We start from the raw sequence: 14,324 nt of genomic DNA on the forward strand, positions 1-14,324 counted from the left end.
GCATTATGAAGGACGCCATGCACCCCTCATATAAACTCTTCTCCCGCCTGTAATCTGGAAAAAGGCACCGAAGCATTCGGGCTCTCACGACCAGACTATGTAACAGTTTCTTCCCCCAAGCCATCATACTCCTCAATACCCAGAGCCTGGCTTGACACCAACCTTCTATACCCTCTATTGTGCCTACTGTCTTGTTTATTATTTATTATTATTTGTTGTGCCTGCACTGTTTTGTGTACTTTATGCAGTCCTGGATAGGTCTGTAGTCTAGTGTAGTTTTTGTATTGTTTCGTGTAGCACCATGGTCCTGGAAAATGTTGTCTCATTTTTACTATGTTCTCTACCAGCAGTTATGGTTGAAATGACAATAAAAGGTGACTTGACTTGTCTTGACCTTAGCCAAATACATTTAAACTCAGTTTTTCACAATTCCTGACATTTAATCCTAGAAAACATTCCCTGTCTTAGGTCAGTTAGGATCACTATATTTTAAGAATGTGAAATGTCAGAATAATAGTAGAGAGAATGACTTATTTCAGCTTTTATTTTTTTCATCACTTTCCCAGTGGGTCAGAAGTTTACATACACTTTGTTAGTATTTGGTAGCATTGCCTTTAACTTGGATCAAACGTTTTGGGTAGCCTTCCACAAGCTTCTCTCAGTAAGTTGCTGGAATTTTGTTCCATTCCTCCAGACAGAACTGGTGTAACTGAGTCAGGTTTGTAGGCCTCCTTGCTCGCACACACTTTTTCAGTTCTGCCCCCAAATTTTCTATTGGATTGAGGTCAGGGCTTTGTGATGGCCACTCCAATACCTTGACTTTGTTGTCCTTAAGCAAGTTTGCCACAACTTTGGAGGTATGCTTGGGGGTCATTGTCCATTTGGAAGACCCATTTGCGACTTGAGATTTAACTTCCTGGCTGATGTCTTGAGATGTTGCTTCAATATATCCACATAATGTTCCTTCCTCATGATGCCATCTATTTTGTGAAGTGCACCAGTCCCTCCTGCAGCAAAGCACCCCCACAACATGATGCTGCCACCCCCATGCTTCACAGTTGAGATGGTGTTCTTCAGTTTACAAGCCTCACCCTTTTTCCTCCAAACATAGCGATGGTCATTATGGCCATACAGTTCAATTTTTGTTTCATCAGACCAGAAGACATTTCTCCAAAGAATCTTTGTCCCCATGTGCACTTGCAAACTGTAGTCTGGCTTTTTTATGGCAGTTTTGGAGCAGTGGCTTCTTCCTTGCTGAGCAGCCTTTCAGGTTATGTCGATATAGGACTCGTTTTACTGTGGATATAGATACTTGTCTACCTCTTTCCTCCAGCATCTTCACAAGGTCCTTTGCTGTTGTTCTAGGATTGATTTGCACTTTTTCATCTCTAGGAGACAGAATGCGTCTCCTTCCTGAGTGGTATGATGACTACGTGGTCCCATGGTGTTTATACTTGTGTACTATTGTTTGTACAGATGAACGTGGTACCTTCAGGCGTTTGGAAATTGCTCCCAAGGATGAACCAGACTTGACATCATTTTCTGACCTCAATCTGGTAGAAAATTTGTGGGTAGAACTGAAAAAGCATGTGAAAGCAAGGACGCCTACAAATCTGACTGAGTTACACCAGTTCTGTCTGGAGGAATGGAACAAAATTCCAGCAACTTACTGTGAGAAGCTTGTGGAAGGCTACTCAAAACGTTTGACCCAAGTTAAGCAATTTAAAGGCAATGCTACCAAATACTAACAAAGTGTATGTAAACGTCTGACTCACTGGGAAAGTGATGAAAGAAATAAAAGCTGAAATAAATCATTCTCTCTACTATTATTCTGACCTTTCACATTCTAAAAATAAAGTAGTGATCCTAACTGACCTAAGACAGGGAATGTTTTCTAGGATTAAATGTCAGAAATTGTGAAAAACTGAGTTTAAATGTATTTGGCTAAGGTGTCTGTAAACTTCTGACTTCAACTGTACATTTCTTCCCCATTCTGATGTTTGGTCTGGACAACTACTGAACCTCTTGGCCACGTCTGCATGCTTTTATGCATTGAATTGCTGTCACATGATTGGCTGATTAGATTTTTGCATTTATGGAAAGGTGTACCTCATAAAGTGGACCCTGAATGTAATCCTACACACCCCTTTCAATCCATGGGTTTCTATTATCAGTTCCCCTTAATATTTTGAAAACACAGATCAGATCACCCCTAAACATTCTGATTTTTAGAAACAACAATCTAACTTTTTGCAATTTCTTGTAATTTCTATTTTGGAATCCAGGTGTAGTTTCACCAACCAACAGTGCATTCATTTTGAAGAAGACAATTCTTCCAAAGGTGGGGTTTTTAGAATTGCCAACAGCACTTTAGTGAAATCTGACTTGGGTTTTACAGCAGAATGTTTGCCCTCTGCACAGCTTGAGTCTTCAATTAATTTCATTATTTTAATAGGAACTTAAACTGAATTATGTATATGAACCCACTAAATCTCTTTATATCTTAACTGCTTCTGACATTTCACTTTTACAAGTTCTTAAATTGAATGTTTTCTTGGTTTGTTTTGTGCCCAGTCTTCAAAGCTGGATAAACTAGGAAATAATGCTTTGGGTTGAAGGCCAGTTGTCCAAATCGTCTTCAAACCACAGACGATTTTCTTATCGTGGCTTTGAAGCAGTCCTCATCCTCTCACCTATTCTTGAAAATCTGGCATGGATAGTACCTTTGCTGTGTCCGCAACAGGGAGGATTTCCTGGAGGCCAACCTTCTTAATTTCACTTCCAATTCCTATTCTGACGTGTCGGCCCATGACCTCCTCTTGCCATGATGAGGCCACTCTCAGGCTGAGCGAGCTTTGCCTCATATTCTGAACATGAGAAGGTCTGCAGATGCTGGAAATCCAAGGCAATGCAGCCAAAATGTTGGAGGAACTCAGCAGGTTAGGCAGCATCTATGGAAATGAATAAACAGTCGGTGTTTCAGGCTGAGACCCTTCTTCGGGACAGGACTGAAAAGGAAGGGGGAAGACGCCAGAATAAAAAGGTGGATGGGGAAGAAGGATAGCTGGAAGGTGATAGATGAAGCCACATGGCATGAACGTTGATTTCTCCAGCGTTTGCTACCGCCGCCCCCTTCTCTCCTTTTCCATTCCCCATTCTGGCTTCCCCCACCTGCCTTTCACCTCCTTCTGTCCTTTTCTTCCAAGGTCCACTCTTTGATCAGATTCCTCCTCCTTCAGCCCTTTTCCTTTTCCACCTTCCACCTCCCAGCTTCTCACTTCATCCACCCCTCCTCTGCTCACGTACCATCCCCCTCATAAACACAAAAGTTTCTGCAGTTGCTGGAAATCCAGAGCAACACAGACACAAAGCTGGAGAAACTCAACAGGTCGGGCAGCATCTGTGGAAATGAATAAATAGTTGACATTCAAGGGTCTTGGCTCGAAACGTCATTTCCATAGATGCTGCCTGACCAGATTTTTTTGTGTGTTGTACCTTCCCCCTCACCCGGTTTCACCTATCACCTCCCAGTATCCCCTGCACCTTGTTATTTTGGCTTCTTCCCCCTTCATTTCCTGTCCTGTCCTGAAGAAGGGTCTCGGCCCAAAATGTCGACTGCTTATTCATTTCCATAGATGCTGCCTGACCTGCTGAGTTTCTCCAGCATCTTGTGCGTTTTACACGAATAGTACACCTCACCAAATATTGAGAGTATCAATTCATCATTACTGAACTTGATCTCAACAGTGTAACTTCTGGTAGATTGGAGCAATCCAGTTATTTATTAAGATGATATTTTAAAAATTCATCACTGAAATGAAACAATGAGGATTTTTTTCATTGTTAGGCATTTAATATCAAAATCAGAAACAAAAAATGCTGGAAACACTCGAGCATCATCTATAGGCAGAGAATTCAGTTTAATATTTCAGGTCAAAGGACGGATCTTCCCTACAGAGTATTAACAGCATTTTCTGATTTTTATTTCAGATTTCCAGTACCTACATCTTCATTTTTTTAAATTTGCATTTATCATCATTAAGAGTTTTGGAGATTTTTACTTCAGCACAAATATACACTCAGTGGCCACTTTATTAGGTACAAAAGTGGAACCTGGCGAGGTCTTCTGCTGCTGTAGCCCATCCACCTCAAGGTTCAACATGTTGTGTATTCAGTCATACTGTTTCATACATCACTGTGGTAATGCATGGTTATTTAGATTACTGTCAGTTTGAACCAGTCTGGCCATTCTCCCCTGACCTCTCCTATTAAGAAAGCATTTTCACAAACAGATCTGCCGCTCCCTGGATGTTGTTTGTTTTTCACACCATTCTCTGTAAACTCAAGGGACTGTTGTGTGTGAAAATCCCAGGAGATCAGCAGTTTCTGAGATGCTCAAACCACCCTGTCTGGCACCAACAATCGTTCCCCGGTCAAAGTTACTTAGATCCCGTTTCAATTCAACCTCTTGACTATGCCTGTATTTTTCTATGCATTGAGTTGCTGCCACATGATTGGCTGATTAAGTATTTGTATTAACGAGCAGGTGTACCTAATAAAGTGGCCACTGCATGTGTATCCTTTTGATTTGCATCAGACTTGAATGGTTCTTGTCGGTGTAATTTAATAGACAAGTGGATTGTGATTGAGTAGGCAGGGCATTAACAAAACCCTTGTTGCCCTCTGGGTGTAGTTTTAAAATAAGATGCTTTAAAGTTTTCTCTTGAAGAATGTACGTATGTGGGAGTAGGACAACAGAATATCTGAAGATTTGTTTAATTGCACACTTCTATTAAGTGATAATGGCAAAACCCCTCCCCCTTATTAATGTTTAAAAATGTTTGCAGAACTGAATCTTGGAGAACTGGGCAATTGGCAGGGCATTTTTTTTCCATAGACAAGCTGTAGAATATCATTGTAATGAAGAGAGGGCTTTCCTGTACACATCATCAATCTACATGATTCTGAAGTTAAAGACATGTTTTTGGCTGATTTCCCAAATTTTCCAGGATAGAATTAACATTGTATATCATAATTACACTCAGTGGCCAATTTATTAGGTGTATCTGATCTGCTCGTTAAAGCTAATATCTGATCAGCCATTCATGTGGCAGCAACTTGATAAATAAAAGCACGCAGACATGGTGAAGAGGTTCTGTTGTTGTTCAGACCAAACAGCAGAATGAGGAAGAAATGTAATCTAAGTGACTTTGATTGTAGAATGATTGTTGGTGCCAGATGGGGTGGTTTGAGCATCTCAGGAACTAATGACGATCTGGGATTTTCAGGCACACAGGTCTCTAGAATTTACTAAGAATTGTGTGTAAAACATCCAGTGGGCAGGAGTTCTGTGGGGGGGAAATGCCTTATTAATAAGAGAGATCAGAGGAGAATGACCAGACTGGTTCAAGTTGACAGGAAAGCAATAGTAATTCAAATAACCAAATGTAATAACAGTCATAGTCATACTTTTTGATCCAGTGAGGTACAGAAAAGCATCTCTGAATGCACAGCATGTTGAACCTTGCAGTGGATGGGCATACACTCGGTGACCACTCTATTAGGTACAGGAGGTGCCTAATAAACAGGCCGCAGAGTGAATTTCCACATTGTTTTAAAAAGAAAATAGCCAGTCACTAAATGCAACTGCAAGAAAGCAATCTGATATTATGTTTGTGAGACAGCGTTCTTTCTTTCTGCTCACTCTCTGTATTTAATGAGAGTAGGGATAAGAGGTTAGATGGCAAAATGCCAAAAGCAGCAGTGCTTTACAATTGCCGGAGTGCTTAATGTAATTAACGGGACTTTAGATTGGGAATAACTGTGAAATTTACAGCACCCACTGACATTGAAGGGATCAGGCTGCAACATGCACAGTTAAATGTAGAAGCCTAGGCATTGCAGTCTAAATATTGCTGAATATTCCCAGAATTTTCTCTTCTATTTCTAGATTTTGGTTTTTGGATTAGACCAGGTCTCTCCATAAGGATTCAACAACTAGGTTATTATTTTGGTACTTTCCCTGTTCACACACTCAAGTCACCATATTCCCTAGAGTTTGCTGTCCTGGATTCCAAACCTTACTCCAGATGCTGTGGGAATATCCCAAGTTCCTGCTTGATAAGTACCCACATCCCCTCTAGTCACCAGGGTCCACTGGCAGACTGGGTTAGAGCTGGATTTCTACTAAAGACCCCACAAAAATTCTATGGACCCCTGTCACCACAGTAGGCGCTTGAGGTTGCTTCGTCGCAGTGGGTATTAAAATCCATTTGTTAGGTTGAAGCATGTAATCCTAATACTAAAACCAATTAAGATCGTTTCGAGACTGAAGTGCACGTGTCCTGCTGGATCGAATTTAAGCAACAAAATAAGAATATGTTTGAATGTGATGTGACAAATTCCTTTCTCAGGACATCTTACCCAAATTCACCCTGATGTCGTTTTTCTATTCAATGCCACTCTGAATGAGGTACTGAGTGGTTTTTGTAATCTTTTCCATTTGCACTCTCACAGTACATTTTCTTTCCAAAATGTGCTACTTTGTTTTCGACAGTAAACTACAAGAGCCAAACATCTGCTCCCTTGGCTTCTTGACTGTCCTCCTGCAACTTTGAGCAATCTTCTGGGTAGTTATGTTTGTAATTTGATATTGTCAATGAGCTTTAATATCTCTCCTGTGTAAGATTAATATAAAACAATATAAAAACTGTCATAGCAACAATCCTGTGAGAATATTTCCAGCTACAACCCATTAAAACATACACACCTCAATTACTTGTACTCCATGAAACTTAATTCCCTTTAGCAAGCAGTCATGATGATGTGATAAAAATAATGAAAGACTAATGGAGCTACTATATCCTCCATACTGGAGTGCAAAGTGCAAAGCATTTTACGACAAAACCCTGAAACTTAATACTCTTTAATAACTAGGGTTTTAAACTTTGCAAAGTCTCGTGTAATACATTACCTAATCTTGCGAAAACTCAGTACCATGTTGATACTATACATTTGGATTAAGTTCGCAGCATCCTTCACAAGTTGCTCTCCACTATCCTGAATTAGCCAGTCTTATTTAAATACTTAATAAGTATAAATGTCTCGTTTATTTGCTTTTCATGTGCGGCAGTTTGGCTAGTTTCTAATTGTAGTGCAAAGCTGTTCCATCAGTTGACAGTGAAAAATGGAAAATAGATCTGCTGAATGTGTTGAATGTACAAGAAGTCTGCCTGTTCTCTGTTCATTCACCGATATAGTTCAATTAGCAAACATTGGTTTCTAAGCCGTAAGGTCCTTGGTTCCATTGTGACCTGGATGCTTTTTAAGTATGGCTTGCTTGTTCCTTCTCTGACCAGCAATGCTCTGATACCTTGCCCCCCCCCGCCCTAATTTAAAAGATATGCTGGTTGATTAATTAGCTATTTAAAATTGCCACTTTGTGTAGGGAAATGACAGGAGAATCAAAGAGAATTTGATGGGCATGTGAGAGAATAAGTTGCCAGGCTATAGGGAAAAAGATCTGATGGGATAACTTTACAAAGAGCTATCATGGAGTTCATGGGCTGAATGTGCTCCTCCTGTTTTATGAGTAGAAAAGAATGGTGGTCGTGGGATCAGAAGTCAGAAAGACTCCGAGGTCATGAATCTGATGCTCTTACTGTGAATAATTTCTGAAATAGTTAAATATTTTCAGTAATAGCAGTCTTGCATTTATGTTTTTGTGTCCTCTGTTTAGTTCTTAACATTGCCAATTGCAGGAACTTCACAAGGAGATAATGGCAATGAGCAGATCAACTGCTGAAAAGTTCCCTCGTCTGAGAAGATGAACTCTTGACCTCTTAACTTACCTCATTATGGCATTTCACTTTATTGTTTGCCTGCACTGCACTTTCTCTGTAACTGTAGCACTTTGTTCTGTATTCTCCTCTTCTTTCACCTTGTTCTACTTCAATACACTCTTGTGATGAATTGATCTGTAGAAACAGTATGCCAGATGAGGTTTTCACTATATCTCAGTACATCAGCCAACGCTAAATCAATTAGCCATTTAAGCAACGTGTATTTTGGTCTTTTATGTAAAGCTTTAAAAACTTTGCTCTTCTGATATTGTCAAAGGAGCCATTTAGTTTTAGGCACTTTAAGCTATGGGCATTATGCACAATGTACTCTATGTCAATAATTATAGATTGTCAATAATTGCAGTTGTTAATATTTTATTATTTGTAACTTCAGGTAAAATGTTTCAGGCTCCTGATTTGAACCTTATTGTGGAGTTCATACTGATGTTCCACAAGGAAAAACCGATCGACTGGCTTTTGGACCACATCTTGTGGGTGAAGGTCTGCAATCCTGAAAGAGATGCTGTAAGTGTGCAGCTTGATTTTACTACAAAGTCTGTTTTGCTCTGAGGGAATCTCTTCATTATATATTATCAAGCAGCAAAATCTCTGCAGTGGACTGGAACTACAGAAGCACGAGAGATTCTGCAGGTGCTGGAAATGCAGAGCAACACACACAAAATACTGGAGGAACTCAGCGGGTCTGGGAGCACCTGTGGCGGGAAATAAACAGTTGATGTTTTGGGCAGAGACCTTTCATCAGGACCATATCGTCCCCTGATGGAGGGTCTTGGTCCAAACCACTGATTATTTATTTTCCTCCATGGATGCTGCTTGATCTGCTGAGTTCCTCCAGCATTTTGTGGAAGAACAGAACTACTTAAATTGTTCCTAATGAATTAACTTTTAAGAATTCTCTCAGAGAGCTGGTAATATATTCTTGATTGGATACAAAAGCAGTGCAGAAGATAGGTTACATGGAGTTTGGAGGCCTTGACTGTTCCTCAGATGAACATAATATCATAGGAGCCCAGTTAGACCATTCAGTTTATCAAGTATGTTCCACCATTCCACCTCTGGCAAAAGGAATTCTCTGTTCTAAAGGGGCTGAGACTGTGCCCTCTGGTCATAGACTCCCACTATTGGAAACATCCTCTCCGCGTTCACTCTGTAGAAGCTTTTCAATATTCGATAGGGTTCAGTGAGATTCACCCCTCTACTCTTCTCAACTCCAACGAGTACAGTGAGGTGAGTTAAAATCACTCTGCAGTCACTGAGCAATTTAATTTTGTGCCGTAATCTGCAATAAAATGCCAGTCTCAGTACCGGTGACCTAGAGACTGTCATCTTGTGGTAAACAGCTTTGCTTTGCTAATGTTCTTCCTCAAGCCAGCCTGTAAGTAACTGCAGAGCCACAGCAATATGTGGTTTACTCCTACACAAGTTGGCCCAGTGAAGCTCCTTAGTTCTAAGCAATTAGATACTTGCAATTAATATTACTGGCTCATGCACTCACATCCCATGAATGAATAAGTGAGCCGGTGCTCTTTATCCTACAAGTGGTGTGGTTGTTAAATGAACTTTCAGCCTGGTTAACACCTTTTCTGTCACAGTTGTTTAACACTGTGGATATGATTGGTATGTTTCCTGAGAGCAGATCATTGTCTGGATTCTCAGATTCTACCCTAGCGGGTTTTAATTTAGTTTTTTTAAAAATTAGTTTTGAGATGGAGCATAGTAACAGGGCCTTCCAGTCCAACAAGCCCAATCCAGCCAATTACTCCGGTGTGACCAATCAACCTGCTGCCCTGTACCTCTGTGGACTACAGGAGGAAACTGGAACCCCCAGAGGACCCTCACGCAGACACAGGGAGAGCGTGCAGACTCCTTACAGACAGCACCGAGAATTGAACCTGGGTTGCTGACACTGCCATAGTGTTACGCTACCCACTATGCTACCCTGCTGCACAGCTCTCCTGACCTTCCCTGGTAAAAGTCAACCCAGTACATTCACTGCTAAGCCTTGTGAACCATGACTTCAGCAAAGGTTGCAGGTCAATGCAATCTTACTCTAACTCTAGACAGAACTTCTGTCTGAATATCCATTTCACCCTTGTACTTTATATAGGAGCTGGATATTTAGATCAAAAGAGCTACTGCAGGTAAGGCTGTAAATTTGCTGTCAAAGCAATAATATAACTTTGATTTGGAACGTAATTAACAGCTTTGACCAGAGCGGAGACTTTAATGAAGTTTAACCCTGGCACCACCAGACACCCACGACAACAGCAGCTCTATAAAAAAAAACCTGGTTATATCAAACTTAAGAGTATTGTGTTCAGTTCTGATCTCATCATTATAGGAAAGAAATAGAAGCTTTAGAGAGGGTGCAGAGAAGGTGTACCACGATGCTGCCTCGATTACAGAGTATAAGGATAGGTTGAGTGAGTTAGGACTTTTCTCTTTGAGGTGAAGGAGGATGAGAGGTGACTTGATAGAGGTATACAAGATAATGAGAGGTATAGATTGAGTGGATGACTAGAGATTTTTTTTCCCCCGGGGCAGAACTGGCTAATCTGAGGGGCATAATTTCAAGGTCACTGCAGAAAAATATAGGGGCAATGTCAGAGAGATAATGTCAGATCTTTACACAGAGAGTGGTGGGTGGATGGATCGTGTGCGAAGGGTAGTGATAGAGGCAGATACATGAGGGACATTTAGGAAACTTTTGGATAGGCACATGGAAAATTAAAAAAAAATGGAGGGTTATGTACATGGAGAGGGTTATATTGATCTGAGAATAGGTTAAAAGGTTGTCACAACACCATGGGCTAAAGGGCCTGTACTGTGCTGTAATGTTCTATGTTTTAACCCGAGTTCATTTTTGTTCAGTTTTTGAGGTTTCTTTGATAGCAAGTCAGCAGAAAGTGATATTTTCCTCCTACAGAGGGCATTTAAAAGAAAACTTGAAATTGCATCTGACACTTTAGTGTCATCTGTCAATCAGTGGGAGCCCAGAGCACTGGTCCACGCGATTGAGGGGGGCCAAATGCTTGCTTAATAATAACAAAGTGAATTCCCTTGCTGCTTTTCCCTGACCTGGGTGTTCTAAAAGCAAGGTTATAAACTAGGATTGGGAAGTAAATTTCCACGTTTCCCATTTAAATAACCTTTTCTTTTCCCTGGATCCCGATCTCTTTCAGGCAGCTAAGAACATGGTCACAGGTAGTGAGGCAAAAATATTAGGGATGCAAACCAGGCCAGAACTGAAGTACAATATTGTAGCCAGATTGTAGGGCTGAATGGTGTTACAGAGTAGACCAGAAATGAAGTACAACATTGTAACTGGCTGGGGCCAGAGGCAAGATACAGGCTGGTTCCAATCACTGCTCCGCAAGGCTTACTCGTCTCCGCGCTGAACTTCAACTTGTTACTCCACAAGGTAAACTCATTTCTGCACCAAACTCTGGCTGTGACCTGCAACTATCACAGTATGATCTCACTTTTGTGCACTTAATTCTGAATGCTATTTGCTTGCTTTTATTGTTAGCATATTTTTTCCCCTTTTTTTGCTCTCTCTGCACTTTGGGTGTTTGATTGTCTTTTGTTTTTATGAGTTTTGTTGGGTTTCTTTGTTTTGCAGCTGTCTGTAAGAAGGAGAATCTCAAAGTTGAATAAAGTATACAACTTTAATAATAAATGTACTTTGACTCTGACCTTGACCTGTTACTGAGGTAGGGAGGGGATGAATGAATTGGATAAAAGGTTGAAGCTTTTCAGAGCTAATGTAGAACTAGCTAGCAGGTGAGTGATGAATGAACTGGCAGAGTCTGAGTAGGAGTTAAGGCTCCCTATGATGTGTCTTTTATCACTGTGGGACACATTTATTTATGTCACTGCTGCATTGTATCGGGTGACCAAGACCTAAGCTCCCTCAGAAGGTCAAACTTGTTTTCAAAGCTGTATAAGATGTCATTGAGCAGCGCACGGTAACAACTAATGGGGCTACTACATCACCACTCTGGTGATGCCAGTTCGATTCTGACCTCTGTTGTTCTCTTTGTGGAGATTATAGAAACATAGAAACATAGAAAATAGGTGCAGGAGTAGGCCATTCGGCCCTTCGAGCCTGCACCGCCATTTATTATGATCATGGCTGATCATCCAACTCAGAACCCAGCCTTCCCTCCATACCCCCTGACCCCTGTAGCCACAAGGGCCATATCTAACTTCCTTTTAAACATAGCTAATGAACTGGCCTCAACAGTTTGCTGTGGCAGAGAATTCCACAGATTCACCACTCTCTGTGTGAAGAAGTTTTTCCTAACCTCGGTCCTAAAAGGCTTCCCCTCTATCCTCAAACTGTGACCCCTCGTTCTAGACCTCCCCAACATCGGGAACAATCTTCCTGCATCTAGCCTGTCCAATCCCTTTAGGATCTTATACGTTTCAATCAGATCCCCCCTCAATCTTCTAAATTCCAACGAGTACAAGCCCAGTTCATCCAGTCTTTCTTCATATGAAAGACCTGCCATCCCAGGAATCAATCTGGTGAACCTTCTTTGTACTCCCTCTATGGCAAAGATGTCTTTCCTCAGATTAGGGGACCAAAACTGCACACAATACTCCAGGTGTGGTCTCACCAAGGCCTTGTACAACTGCAGTAGTACCTCCCTGCTCCTGTACTCGAATCCTCTCGCTATAAATGCCAGCATACCGTTCGCCTTTTTCACCGCCTGCTGTACCTGCATGCCCACTTTCAATGACTGGTGTATAATGACACCCAGGTCTCGTTGCACCTCCCCTTTTCCTAATCGGCCACCATTCAGATAATAATCTGTTTTCCTATTTTTGCCACCAAAGTGGATAACTTCACATTTATCCACATTAAATTGCATCTGCCATGAGTTTGCCCACTCACCCAACCTATCCAAGTCACCCTGCATCCTCTTAGCATCCTCCTCACTGCTAACACTGCCACCCAGCTTCGTGTCATCCGCAAACTTGGAGATGCTGCATTTAATTCCCTCATCCAAGTCATTAATATATATTGTAAACAACTGGGGTCCCAGCACTGAGCCTTGCGGTACCCCACTAGTCACCGCCTGCCATTCTGAAAAGGTCCCGTTTATTCCCACTCTTTGCTTCCTGTCTGCTAACCAATTCTCCACCCACACCAATACCTTACCCCCAATACCGTGTGCTTTAAGTTTGCACACTAATCTCCTATGTGGGACCCTGTCAAAAGCCTTTTGAAAATCCAAATATACCACATCCACTGGTTCTCCCCTATCCACTCTACTAGTTACATCCTCAAAAAATTCTATGAGATTCGTCAGACATGATTTTCCTTTCACAAATCCATGCTGACTTTGTCCGATCATTTCACCGCTTTCCAAATGTGCTGTTATCACATCCTTGATAACTGACTCCAGCAGTTTCCCCACCACCGACGTTAGGCTAACCGGCCTATAATTCCCCGGTTTCTCTCTCCCTCCTTTTTTAAAAAGTGGGGTTACATTAGCCACCCTCCAATCCTCAGGAACTAGTCCAGAATCTAACGAGTTTTGAAAAATTATCACTAATGCATCCACTATTTCTTGGGCCACTTCCTTAAGCACTCTGGGATGCAGACCATCTGGCCCTGGGGATTTATCTGCCTTCAATCCCTTCAATTTACCTAACACCACTTCCCTACTAACATGTATTTCGCTCAGTTCCTCCATCTCACTGGACCCTCTGTCCCTTACTATTTCTGGAAGATTATTTATGTCCTCCTTAGTGAAGACAGAACCAAAGTAATTATTCAATTGGTCTGCCATGTCCTTGCTCCCCATAATCAATTCACCTGTTTCTGTTTGCAGGGGACCTACATTTGTCTTTATCAGTCTTTTCCTTTTTACATATCTATAAAAGCTTTTACAGTCCGTTTTTATGTTCTCTGCCAGTTTTCTCTCATAATCTTTTTTCCCCTTCCTAATTAAGCCCTTTGTCCTCCTCTGCTGAACTCTGAATTTCTCCCAGTCCTCAGGTGAGCCACTTTCTCTGGCTAATTTGTATGCTACTTCTTTGGAATTGATACTATCCCTAATTTCTCTTGTCAGCCACGGGTGCACTACCTTCCTTGATTTATTCTTTTGCCAAACTGGGATGAACAATTGTTGTAGTTCATCCATGCAACCTTTAAATGCCTGCCATTGCATATCCACCGTCAATCCTTGAAGTGTCATTTGCCAGTCTATCTTAGCTAATTCATGTCTCATACCTTCAAAGTTACCCCTCTTTAAGCATTATGCATTCCCATTGATATCATGTAGATTTCCCCTGGGTCCTCTGGTTTCCTCCATGCCCCAAAGATGTGCAGGTTGGTAGATTAATTGACCACTATAAACTCCCCCTGCTGTAGGTAAGTGGTTGAACCTGGAGGGAGCTGATGGTAATATGGGGAGAATGCAGTGGTATTGGGCTGGCTGGTAGTGTAGT

General features: G+C 41.4%; 1 protein-coding gene across 2 annotated transcripts in view; it reads left to right on the forward strand.

Moving 5' to 3' along the window:
- LOC134349720 (alpha-1,3-mannosyl-glycoprotein 4-beta-N-acetylglucosaminyltransferase A-like) overlaps nucleotides 1–14,324 on the forward strand; it is a 288,721-nt gene that overhangs the window by 213,329 nt on the left and 61,068 nt on the right. For both annotated transcript variants that reach the window (XM_063054473.1, XM_063054474.1), the window contains one exon: nucleotides 8,236–8,366. In XM_063054473.1, the coding sequence (XP_062910543.1) occupies nucleotides 8,236–8,366 (131 nt within the window). The remainder of the gene's footprint in view (nucleotides 1–8,235; nucleotides 8,367–14,324) is intronic.

This window comes from Mobula hypostoma, chromosome 7 (assembly GCF_963921235.1).
Source record: "Mobula hypostoma chromosome 7, sMobHyp1.1, whole genome shotgun sequence".
NCBI classification, from domain to species: Eukaryota; Metazoa; Chordata; class Chondrichthyes; order Myliobatiformes; family Myliobatidae; genus Mobula; species Mobula hypostoma.